A 12820-nucleotide genomic window follows, 5' to 3' on the forward strand; every position below is an offset into this window, starting at 1 on the left:
GAAAAATAACCCATGCTATAATTACACAATGTTGGGTTCCATATTAGGTGCTACAACCCAAGAAAGATCTAGGCGTCATAGTGGATAACACATTGAAATAGTCTGTTCAGTGTGCTGCGGCAGTCAAAAAAGCAAACAGAATGTTGGGAATTATTAGGAAGGGAATAGTGAACAAAACGGAAAATGTCATAATGCCTCTGTATCGCTCCATGGTGAGACCGCAACTTGAATACTGTGTACAATTCTGGTCGCCGCATCTCAAAAAAGATATAATTGCGATGGAGAAGGTACAGAGAAGGGCTACCAAAATGAGGAAAGCTCCCCTATGAGGAAAGACTAAAGAGGTTAGGACTTTTCAGCTTGGAGAAGAGACGGCTGAGGGGGGACATGATAGAGGTGTTTAAAATCATGAGAGGTCTAGAACGGGTAGATGTGAATAGGTTATTTACTCTTTCGGATAATAGAAAGACTAGGGGGCACTCCATGAAGTTAGCATGGGGCACATTTAAAACTAATCGGAATTTGTTGCCAGAGGATGTGGTTAGTGCAGTTAGTATAGTAGAGAATAGTAGTCTTAGAGGCCTGTTGACCTTTCTTGGGGCCACTCCAGAGAACAGATGGTTTGAAAGACAGAAATAGTTAGTGACATTAGGTAACGAAGAAGCGCTCGCTTAACATCGAGCCGCCGCAGTTCCCTGGAGTCCTTCTCTTGAAAGGCTGGAAGCTCCACCGACTGATTGAGGTGAAACGAGGAAACCACCTTCGGGAGGAAAGATGGTACTGTGGTCAGAGTGACACCCGAATCCGTGAAGTGCAGATAGGGTTCCCTACGAGACAAAGCTTGCAGTTCTGATATTCTGCGAGCTGAAGAAATGGACACGAGAAACAGTCTTCAGAGTTAAATCCTTGAGCGTAGAATGCTTTAGCGGCTCAAAAGGTGGACCACCCAGAGCCCGTAATACCAAATTCAAATTCCATGAAGGACACAGGGCAAGGACCGGAGGTCTCAGGTGTTTGACACCTTTCAAAAAGCGGAAAATGTCCGGATGTGATGCTACAGGTGTTCCATCCAAACTTCCAATGAGCAAACCAAGGGCCATTACCTGAACCCGAAGAGAACTGTAAGCCAAACCCTTGCCGAGCCCGCTCTGCAGGAAAAAGAGAATCTGAGCCACAGACGCACGACGAGGAGCAATTCCCCCGGAGACACACCAGGAATCAAAAACCTTCCACATTCGTACATAAGAAATGGAGGTGAAGTCTTCCTGGCCTGCAAAAGCATGGAAATGACTTCCTCTGGATAGCCTCTTTTTCTCAGCCTTCTCCTCTCAAAAGCCAGGCCGCAAGACAGAAGCGATCGGCCTGGTCGAAAAATACGGGACCCTGACCAAGAAGTCGAAGATGTCCCAGACTAATTGGACCATCCACTGCTAAATTCACCAGATCTGCAAACCACGGCCTTCTTGGCCACTCTGGTGCCACCAGAATCACTGCTTTGCGGTGATCTTCCATTCTCTGTAGAACCTTCCCCACCAGAGGCCATGGGGGAAACACGTAAAGTAGAACGTGGTGAGGCCAGGGCAGTACCAGAGCATCTACCCCTTGTTCCTGTCTGCGACTGAAAAAGTGGGGTGCCTTTGTATTCCTTAGTGTGGCCGTTGAGGTGGGGGGACCCCCACCTCCCGACCAGAAGTGACATTGCTTCTTCGGATAGCTCCCACTCTCCGGGATCCAACATCTGCCGGCTTAAGAAATCCGCTTGAACATTGTCTACTCCCGCTATGTGAGAAGCCGCCAGACGCATGAGGTGATGCTCCGCCCATATCATGAGCTTGTCCGTCTCCCGAGAAACATGTTGACTCTTCTTTCTCCCTTGGCGATTGATGTATGCCACCGTGGTAGCATTGTCTGTGAGGATCCGCACCGACGTGCCACGCACCAAAGGGAGAAATCATTTCAGGGCGAGACGGACTGCTTGGGTCTCTAGGCGATTGATTGGCCATTTCGCCTGCACCAATGATCAGTGGCCCTGTGCCGCCTGATTTTGACACACTGCCCCCCAGCCAGAGAGACTGGCATCCTTGGTGACGACCACCCATTGGGGACTTCCAAGTTCAAACCGCTGAGCAAATGATCCAGACTGAGCCACCAGCCCAGGCTGTTCCTGACCGGATCCGGGAGCTTGGAACTGCTGAGACATTGGCTTCCAGCGAGAGCAATGCCCTCTGCAAAGGTCGCATATGCGCAAAAGCCCAGGGTACCAAATCTATGGTGGAGGCCATGGAACCCACTACTTGAAGATAATCACACGCCGTGGGAAGTGTCAGACTCTGGAAATGTTGAATCTGTGAAATGAGATTGAACGCCCAGTCTTGATGCAAGAAAACTTTGCCCACACTGGTGTTGAAAAGAGCTCCCAAGAAATTCAGTGTTTGTGATGGCGTAAGACTGCTCTTGGCAAAATTGACCACCCATCCGAGAGAGTTCAGGAGATGCAACACTTTGTCGACCGACTGCTTGCAAAGATCCTGGGACTTCGCCCGAATGAGCCAGTCGTCCAGGTAGGGATGAACTAGAACACCCTCCTTCCGTAAAGCCACTGCCACCACTACCATTACCTTGGTGAAGGTGCGGGGAGTAGTTGCCAGACTGAAGGGCAGGGCCTGAAACTGGTAATGCTGACCAAGAATCTTGAACTGGAGAAACCTCTGATGAGCCTTGTGGATGGGAATATGGAGATAGGCCTACGTGAGGTCTAAGGAAGCCAGGAATTCCCCGCTGCGGACCTCCGCTATCACTGAATGTAGAGTTTCCATCCGAAAATGCGGAACCTTTAGGGCCAGATTTACTGTCTTGAGATCCAATATGGGTCTGAAGGCATTGTCCTTTTTGGGAACCACAAAGTAGATGGAATAGTGGCCTTCGCCTTGCTCCTTTGGTGGCACTGGGAGAATGGCTCCAAGGTCGAGTAGCCTGTTGAGCATCTGATGCACTATTAGCTGTTTCCGCAATGGTCCACAGGGGGAGAACAGGAACCCGTCCCTTAAGGGTCGAGCAAACTCTAAAACGTAACCGTGATTTAGAATATCCAGGACCCACTGATCTGACGTGATTTTGACCCACTCCTCATAAAACAGGGAGAGTCGTCCCCCAACTCTTCCAGGCGTTCTGCTTGCTGCGCTTCTCCAGGGGGCAACTCCTGGGTACCGAGCAACTGCTGTACCCATCTCAGACCTGCTCTTTGCATTAGAAAGCTGCAGAGCATTGCTCTGACACCCAATGCTGACACCTCAAAGATCCTCTTGAGGTATACTTCCAGTTTTCGATCCTGCAGGTTGCGCAAAGCTGTCCCCCATCACCGGGATGGTGGTCTTCTTAGTGACCGCCGACACCGAAGCGTCTACTTTTAGGACTTTAAGAAGTTCTAAGAATTCCTCCGGGAGAGGAAATAGCTTATCCATAGCTCGGCCTATTCGGAGACTCGAGTCAGGAGAATCCCATTCCCTGGAGAGCAGCTGCAGCAGCATGGGATGAAAAGGAAAAGTTTTTGCAGGAGGACGCAGTCTCGCTGAAACACCTTTTGACGCCCCCGTATTCGAGCCTGAGGCACATTTATATCTAACTCAGAAAGTACATGGGAAATAAGCGGTTCAAGCTCATCCCTTTTAAAAAGCCGCAAGACTCTGGGATCATCCCCCTCCATGTGCATTCTGGACAAAGCACCATCCTGATCCATGTCAACCTTAGCCGGGTCCGATAAGTTGGGAATGGGAACTGCTCGAGCCCGAGTAGAACCTGAGGGAGCCCCCAAAACTTCCCAGGCATCCTCCACCTTAGGGGGAGAGGGCCCAGAAGGAACACTATCCTGTTGAAACATGTGGGCCAGGTAAGCATTATGCATTAATAAAATAAAATCAGCTGAAAAAGCAGGTGGGGGATGGGTCCCATCTGAAGGAACAAAAGAGCAGAGTCCTGGAATTGTCCCCGAAGTGGAGGGGTCCCCCAGGGGGTCCACCGGAGTCAAAACAGGCGGAGGCCGAACAAAATCGGCATCAGGGCTGCCCTGTGGATGTGCCGACACAGACGCATCTGCATTCAAAATGGCCGCCGTTCCTGCGCTCGACGGGAACTGGGCTGAAAGCCCCTCCCCTCCCCCGGAGGATGGGCTGAAAAATGACTGCTCGGTCTGCTGTCAGCCCTTGAGGAACCCTCCCCGCCAGGGAGTCCCAGGCTCCCCGCAGGTGGCACATCGCGTCCCTCACGGCATGAGGGAAGGGAAACAGCTGAGGCACTGACAAAAAAAAAAAAAAAACTACCCCCGAAAGCGCTTCTGGCAGCCGCCAAATGAAACGGAGACAAAAACTTCTCTGCGGACAACCGCAACGGCCTGGCTCACTTTCTTTCTTTTTTTTTAAAATAGAGCTGAGGAATGGCGCCTCTCAGCTCCCAGAACCCCAAGGAATGGCACCTCTCAGGTCAGTCAGCCTTGGGGTAGGGGGGGCAGCTGGACCACCAGCTTACACCCCTAGGGCCAGGAACGAAGGAAAAAACCTTAAAAGAAAAAACAAAGCCTACCTTAGAAATAATACAAGGTTATTCTCAAGGCAGCAACACATGCAAGCTGTAAGGCAGGCAAGCTTAAGAGCCTCCTATCAGTTTCCTGACTAAAAAAAAAGTTTGGTTTTTTTGGTCAAACTTGATCCAGTCAAAGAAAAAAAGCACTGTGAGAGGAAAGGGAAGAAATAAAAATTATTCTGCAAACTTTCCTTAAAGATTTGAAAATTTAAGTGGGAACCGCAGGTTCAAACAGCCTTCATCTGCTGGAGACAGAAGAATACTGATGGAACGTGCTCGTGGGTAATTCCGAGCGCCTCACAAGTTTTTCTTCTGTCTCCATCTGCTGGAATAGGGACATAACCCATGGTCTTGACTGATCCGGGTACGTACAGGGAACTGACTGTAGCAGGGGAGCATAACCCATTGGTCCTGAGTCCATCTGGCTACACACTAGGAAATTATTAAAATTAAGACTACTCCTGCAAATGCCCTAGGGGCAGGTTGTCTTGCAGAATAAAATGTAAGGGGATGTCAAGATAATGCTTTGCTTGGCAGACCCATTTATGACTATTTATCCTGATTGTCCATGGAAAAAAGCAAAATTGCTTACTTATAGCTGGTGCTCTCTGTGGTCAGCAGGCTAAACAATCCCAACTTCTCATAAAATGTAATCACCTTTGTATGCTGTTAAGTGCACCTGTTAGCTTTGACATTCTAGGCTATTCTACTCTCCATGTGTGTGTCACGCCATGAGGTTACCCACATGTGGGACTTTTAATGCTGCCATCCACGAACACCACCAGTTATAGGTAAGCCACTTTATTGTACACATGACAGGTAATCCAACTTAATAAAATCAATCTGCAAAATTCAAAAAGACAGCTCCTGCTCCACTGATCCTCCTCATACATGGACTTTTATTTCTATACAATGTGCTAAAAACAGGGCATTTGTACATAAGTTTGGTAGCTTTTATTTTTTTTATATATATATATAATATATATATTTATATAACAATGTCTTTTTGTTAAACTTTCTTTCCACCCAAATATCTCCACGATTCAAAAACTCTTAAGTGTGACAGAAGGCAGGCAGCTTTCTCCAAGAAAAGAAATGTAGAAAATCAAAAACTGAAAAAGCCTCCCCCCCAAGCAGATGCTTTAATAATACAGTAAAAGGCTACTGCAAACATAAGTGACATATGCAACATGCAGAGCCGCGGCTTCTTCTCCTCTTATGCTCTGGGGAAGACCTTGCACCCCAGGGTGCATTGCTCCTGCCTGGGACATGCTTTCTTACTGAGGGCTTAGAGGACTATAGTAATTCCAAGCTGGGTTCCAATCCCAGCTCTGTCACAGACTCTGCATGAAATCTTGAGGAATAACTTTCTCCCTGTGCCTCATTTCAGATGTGGCTACTTATGGATCTCTGGCTTTAGGATGCAGCAGACCCCTCCCCCTCGTAGCAGAGACAGGTGGGTTGGTAAGTGCCTACCAACATCCCAGGGTGTGCAGGATCTGTACAGACTACAGCGAGGAAGCTGATACCATTGCAGTGAAATGGCCACAAGAGTCAGGAAACCAAAAGCTTCCTGGGAACTTCTTTTGCGTGTCCTCTGCCTCCCCTCGCCACAGTATTTTTGATTTCCACTCTGCTCTTATGATTAAAATATTTTCATAAATTTCTAATTATAAAAAATACCCCACAAAGCAAGTTGAATCCCCAGTTTTCATGTTTTTGCATTGTCTCTGAATTGCAGACAGCTTGCATCTCACAGCTCCTACCAAGGGGTTGTGTGTGTGTGTGGGGGGGGTGCACTCATTTCTTAGCAGTGAGGAACCTTCAGGCCCCTTTTCTCCTCCATAGTGAGCACTATGCAATGGAGAAGACAAACTCATGGAGCCCAGAATCTTCGATATGTCGCATCCCACAAAGTGCAGGCTGGAACCCTCAATCCCATGGGGGCGTGCTGTATCCCAGGGTGTGCTCGCTGCCTCCCCTGGGAAGGGACCCCTCGCTCACAGAAGAGAGTGCTGTAGCCCAGCGCGTGCTCTCTCTCTCAGGCAGGGACAATGAATCACATTGGAAAATACTGCATCCTATGTTCCCTCTCATGTTAGTGCAGCAGTTCTTAATCTGCCCTACAGGAGCATCTGACTTGCATGGTTTTCAGGGTAGCAACAATGAATATTCACAAGAAATTTGCACACACTAAATCTCTAATATATACAAATCTATCTCATGCACATTCATTATGAACATCCTGAAAATCAGACAGATTAGGTAGGTCTCCAGGACAAGGTAAAAGAGCTGCGCTTTCTCTCTGCCTCTCTCAGGTCAGAATGCTGTTTTCATGGCCTCACTGTCACATACAGGATGTCCTGGCTGGTACAAGCTTGTATTTGGTGGAAATAGGAGAAGTGGGGATTATTCCACCACCACCACCACCACGTGTCCCCAGCATTCATGAAGGGAAGGAACTGAACTGTTTATGAGCTGGTGAGATGTTCCACTTGGATGGTGCTGGTAGTCACAGTCAGACAGATATCCTTGTGGTGCTCTGACTTGTAGGGGTTTAGGTCAAAAGAGCACTGGGGGATGTCACCAGGGGCAACTTGAGGGGCAGGGGAGTAGTGACTCCCAGCAGAGGTGAGGACCTGAGAGGGTCCCTGGGAAGCCACTGGTTGCTGTGGTGGTGGCTGCTGCTGTTGCTCTGGTATATTGTGTTTCCTCATGTGTTTCATCAAATACGTCTCCTGCAGAGAGAGAGAGAGAGAAAAAAAAGAGAGAGATGGACCTTTCACCTCAGTAATATGGAATCTGTTGCCAGAGGACATGGTGAAAGCAACAAGCATAGAGGGCTTAAAAGAGATTTGGGCAAGGAAAAGTCCATAACACATTCTTAGCCAGGCAGATTAAAGAAAGCTATTACTAGTCATCTCACATTCAGAAAAAAATTGAAAACTTGGCTCTTCGCCCAAGCTTATCGCTGAAGAAACCCATGGTATCCGCAAGGACCTCCAGCCCTCGGTTGCGTCCTCTTTCAGCTTCACTAAGGATCTGCTATTCTAGAACCGCTCACGTATATTAACTTTTCAATTGAGCTCCACTATGTAAATTTGTATTTAAGTTTACCAGATAAGCAACCGCTCCTTGCTTACCTGCTCTTCTATACATTTAGAATAGAAATTGTTAATCTATCCCTTTTCTTCAAACAGCCATGTTCTACTTCCCTGTTTTAATGTAACTTTCGCTTCCTGTGTTAACTGGTTTCCCCCCCTTGTTTATTGTAAACCGGTACGATAAGACCTTGTCTTGAGCATCGGTATATTAAAAGAACTTAAATAAATAAATAAAATAAACTATTCCTGGGGACAAATAAAAGGAAATTGGTCTATTGCATGGGATCTGCTGAGTACTTGAAATCCAGACTGTCAAGATGGCATGCTGGGCTTCATGGACCTGTCGGAACCAGCATGGCGTTTATGTTCTTAACCCCAGCAAGAGTCAGAGAAATCCCAGCTACCTCACCCTAGAGGTCAGACAGAGGGACACCATGAAGAATCCCAAAACTCTGATCTGCTGCCCGTCCCCATTCCCAGCAGGGGCACGTACCGATGTGTAGGCCCGACTGCATATGGAACAGGTGTACACCTTAGCATGCTTCACGGTGTGTGTGGACAGGTGCACCTCCAGCGATGCTGCATCTGTGTACGCTCGGTGACAGTTATGGCACTTAAAGGGTTTGTCTTTGTTGTGCTGCCGCCGATGGGACTGTGAGCAGGAGAAGGACAGAATTATCAGGCATGGTACAAACACTAGTGGCCCCCATCTCTCCCTCGCTTTCCAGTTACTTTACCTGCAGGTTTGAGAGCTGAGTGAAGGCTTTGTCACAGCCAGGATGTACACACTTATAGGGTCTGTCCCCAGTGTGGATTCTGTGAAGAGCAAAATTCCAAAACGTATTCAGGCATGCAGCAGTTGACGACACATTTAGAATTGTTAATGATCAAAGACATCTCAGACGAAGCAACTAGCGTTAATACTGTAGTGTCTAAAATGCAGAACAGTACACTGACTCTCTGCAGACCCTCTCAGAACACCCTTTTTTTGGGGGAGGAAAGGATATTTTAAATAATAGAGAAAAGACTGCATATAATCTTAGAGCTCTATATAAGAAAACAGATGGAATATATATAGCCATGCTAGGGGAAGCAGATCTAAAAGTGGAGAGCTGGCACCTCTTTTTTTTTTTTTTTAACGAAAGTTTAACAAATCTAAATACGAAATGTAGCAAAGAAAATTACACGAAGAAAAGCAGAGATGTGTACAATATGCAGTATTACAACATTAAAACCTAATCTTTATTAATGACTTAAATAATTATATATAATAAATGAGCTGCTATACATCGAATGAATATGTAAACATTCCCTAACTCACATTAATATGCATTACAAGTGTGACAAACTAGATACGAAGTCCCAGATTCAAGTTACTACAAGAAACAGATACATTTACCACACAATTAGTTTGATACCGCACTTGTTACACAGATTAATCAAGCACAATGCTGAAGGTGCAAAGGTTTGATACAAATTAAAACAAACACTATTCTCCCATTTATTCTGATCAAGCTTCTAGGCTGTGAAGGTATATAATCCCCAACAAGGCCCTGTTTCGCTGGCAACTGGCTTAAGAACATAAGAAGCTGCCATACTGGGTCAGACCAAGGGTCCATCAAGCCCAGCATCCTGTTTCCAACAGTGGCCAATCCAGGCCATAAGAACCTGGCAAGTACCCAAAAACTAAGTCTATTCCATGTTACCATTGCTAATGGCAGTGGCTATTCTCTAAGTGAACTTAATAGCAGGTAATGGACTTCTCCTCCAAGAACTTATCCAATCCTTTTTTAAACACAGCTATACTAACTGCACTAACCACATCCTCTGGCAACAAATTCCAGAGTTTAATTGTGCATTGAGTGAAAAAGAACTTTCTCCGATTAGTTTTAAATGTGCCCCATGCTAACTTCATGGAGAGCCCCCTAGTCTTTCTACTATCCGAAAGAGTAAATAACCGAGTCACATCTACCCGTTCTAGACCTCTCATGATTTTAAACACCTCTATCATATCCCCCCTCAGCCGTCTCTTCTCCAAGCTGAAAAGTCCTAACCTCTTTAGTCTTTCCTTGTAGGGGAGCTGTTCCATTCCCCTTATCATTTTGGTTGCCCTTCTCTGTACCTTCTCCATCGCAATTATATCTTTTTTGAGATGCGGTGACCAGAATTGTACACAGTATTCAAGGTGCGGTCTCACCATGTAGCGATACAGAGGCATTATGACATTTTCAGTTTTATTCACCATTCCCTTTCTAATAATTCCCAACATTCTGTTTGCTTTTTTGACTGCCGCAGCACACTGAGCCGACGATTTCAATGTGTTATCCACTATGACACCTAGATCTCTTTCTTGGGTTGTAGCACCTAATATGGAACCCAACATTGTGTAATTATAGCAAGGGTTATTTTTCCCTATATGCATCACCTTGCACTTATCCACATTAAATTTCATCTGCCATTTGGATGCCCAATTTTCCAGTCTCACAAGGTCTTCCTGCAATTTATCACAATCTGCTTTTGATTTAACTACCCTGAACAATTTTGTGTCATCTGCAAATTTGATTACCTCACTCGTCGTATTTCTTTCCAGATCATTTATAAATATATTGAACAGTAAGGGTCCCAATACAGATCCCTGAGGCACTCCACTGTCCACTCCCTTCCACTGAGAAAATTGCCCATTTAATCCTACTCTCTGTTTCCTGTCTTTTAGCCAGTTTGCAATCCATGAAAGGACATCGCCACCTATCCCATGACTTTTTACTTTTCCTAGAAGCCTCTCATGAGGAACTTTGTCAAACGCCTTCTGAAAATCCAAGTATACTATATCTACCGGTTCACCTTTATCCACATGTTTATTAACTCCTTCAAAAAAGTGAAGCAGATTTGTGAGGCAAGACTTGCCCTGGGTAAATCCATGCTGACTTTGTTCCATTAAACCATATCTTTCTATATGTTCTGTGATTTTGATGTTTAGAACACTTTCCACTATTTTTCCTGGCACTGAAGTCAGGCTAACCGGTCTGTAGTTTCCCGGATCGCCCCTGGAGCCCTTTTTAAATATTGGGGTTACATTTGCTATCCTCCAGTCTTCAGGTACAATGGATGATTTTAATGATAAGTTACAAATTTTTACTAATAGGTCTGAAATTTCATTTTTTAGTTCCTTCAGAACTCTGGGGTGTATACCATCCGGTCCGGGTGATTTACTACTCTTCAGTTTGTCAATCAGGCCTACCACATCTTCTAGGTTCACCGTGATTTGATTCAGTCCATCTGAATCATTGCCCATGAAAACCTTCTCCATTACGGGTACCTCCCCAACATCCTCTTCCCTAAGTAAACGATTAATAGCTGTTAATGGACTTCTCCTCCATGAACTTATCCAAACTTTTTTTTAAACACAGCTACACTAACTGCAGTAACCACATCCTCTGGCAACAAATTCCAGAGCTTTATTGTGTGTTGAGTGAAATAATTTTCTCTGATTAGTTTTAAATGTGCCACATGCTAACTTCATGGACTGCCCCCTAATCCTTCAATTATCCGAAAGAATAAATAACTGATTCACATCTACCCGTTCTAGACCTCTCATGATCTTAAAGACCTCTATCATATCCCTCCTCAGTCGTCTCTTCTACAAGATGAACAGCCCTAACCTCTTTAGTCTTTCCTCATAGGGGAGCTGTTCCATTCCCCTTTATCATTTTGGTTGCCCTTTCTCTGTACCTTTTCCATCGCAACTATATCTTTTTTGAGATGCGGTGACCAGAATTGTACACAGTATTCAAGGTGCGGTCTCACCATGGAGCATTACTGGAGAAATTGCTTACCTGATAATTTTGTTTTCCTTAGTGTAGACAGATGGACTCAGGACTAATGGGTTTATGCTCCCCTGCCAGCAGATGGAGATGGAGTCATGTTTCAAATCTGATCTCACCCTAGATACAGCCCTGCAGTGACCTCAGCCCCTCAGTATTCTCTTCAAAAGCCTCTGTGGACCTACTATTGAAAAAACTTGTATATGATTAGAAACTAATAACCATAACTGTACTCAACCAAGCAAACACTGAACCCCAGTAAGATTATAGATGCCCTGATCTAGGGACTGGATGAAGACTTATCCGTAATCTCTTGGATTCAATATCCACTCCATGGGTAAACTCTTGGCACCGTTCTTGGGCAGCCGAGGGCGGGATGCTGCGTCCATCTGACTACTCTAAGGAAAACAAAATTATCAGGTAAGTACCAATGGGATATATAAAAGCTACTCCCGATGAGGGCAGGAGGCTGCCCACAGTCCAGTTAACACCACCCGTGGAAATGCTGCGTCCTCTCGGGCCTGTATGTCCAGGCGATAGAACCTGGAGAAGGTGTGCAAAGAGGACCACGTCGCCGCTCGGCAGATATTGATGGGAGACAGCAGTCTAACTTCCGCCCATGAGACTGCCTGAGCCCACATAGGCTCCTGTGTCCACCTCCTTAATCCAGCGAGCTATGGCAGCCCGCGAAGCTGGTTCGCCCTGCTTCCTTCCACCGTGAAGGACAAACAGGTGGTTCGTCTTGAGGACCGGTTCTAAAACTTCCAGGTACCGCACCAAAAGCCTACTGATGTTTAAATGTTGGCGGAAGGGGTATTCTTCTGTGGCCTTGTGCTTATCTAGGGATAGCAACGAAATGGACCGATTCAAATGAAACTCCGAGACTAACCTGGGCAAGAAGGATGGAACGGTACGAAATTGTAACACTCCTGGAGTCATCTGGAGGAACAGTTCCAGACAGGACAATGCCTGAAATTCAGAGATGCGATGAGCCGAGCATATAGCCACCAGGAACACAGTTTTCAGGGTTAAACGCAAGAAAAGACTGTGAAGCGGCTGTAAGAAGGGCCCTGCTAAAAACTCCAATACTAGATTAAGATTCCACGAGGGAACCGGCCACCCTAGGGGTGCTTCACCCCTTACAGAAAACGTGCCATGTCCGAATGAGCCAACAGGCAGGTTCCATTCACCTCATCCCTGAAACAAGAGAGAGCCACTACCTGAACCTTCAAGGAGTTAAGAGTCAAACTTGTATTCAAGCCGTCCTGTAAAAATTCCAGAATTAGTGGGATTTTGATCGCCTGAGGGGAAACACCGGGT

The 12820-nt window shown here is 46.0% G+C and overlaps 1 protein-coding gene across 4 annotated transcripts in view; it reads right to left on the minus strand.

Moving 5' to 3' along the window:
- Positions 1-5360: 5360 nt before the first annotated feature.
- The window catches only part of ZNF384 (zinc finger protein 384), a 50713-nt gene continuing 43253 nt past the window's right edge, over positions 5361-12820 (minus strand). For all 4 annotated transcript variants that reach the window (XM_029580607.1, XM_029580608.1, XM_029580606.1 and 1 more), the window contains exons 7-9: positions 8417-8495; positions 8173-8331; positions 5361-7313 (exon numbers count right to left, since the gene is read on the minus strand). In XM_029580607.1, the coding sequence (XP_029436467.1) occupies positions 7047-7313; positions 8173-8331; positions 8417-8495 (505 nt within the window). In that variant the 3' untranslated portion in view covers positions 5361-7046. The remainder of the gene's footprint in view (positions 7314-8172; positions 8332-8416; positions 8496-12820) is intronic.

Source organism: Rhinatrema bivittatum, chromosome 16, assembly GCF_901001135.1.
Source record: "Rhinatrema bivittatum chromosome 16, aRhiBiv1.1, whole genome shotgun sequence".
NCBI lineage: Eukaryota > Metazoa > Chordata > Amphibia > Gymnophiona > Rhinatrematidae > Rhinatrema > Rhinatrema bivittatum.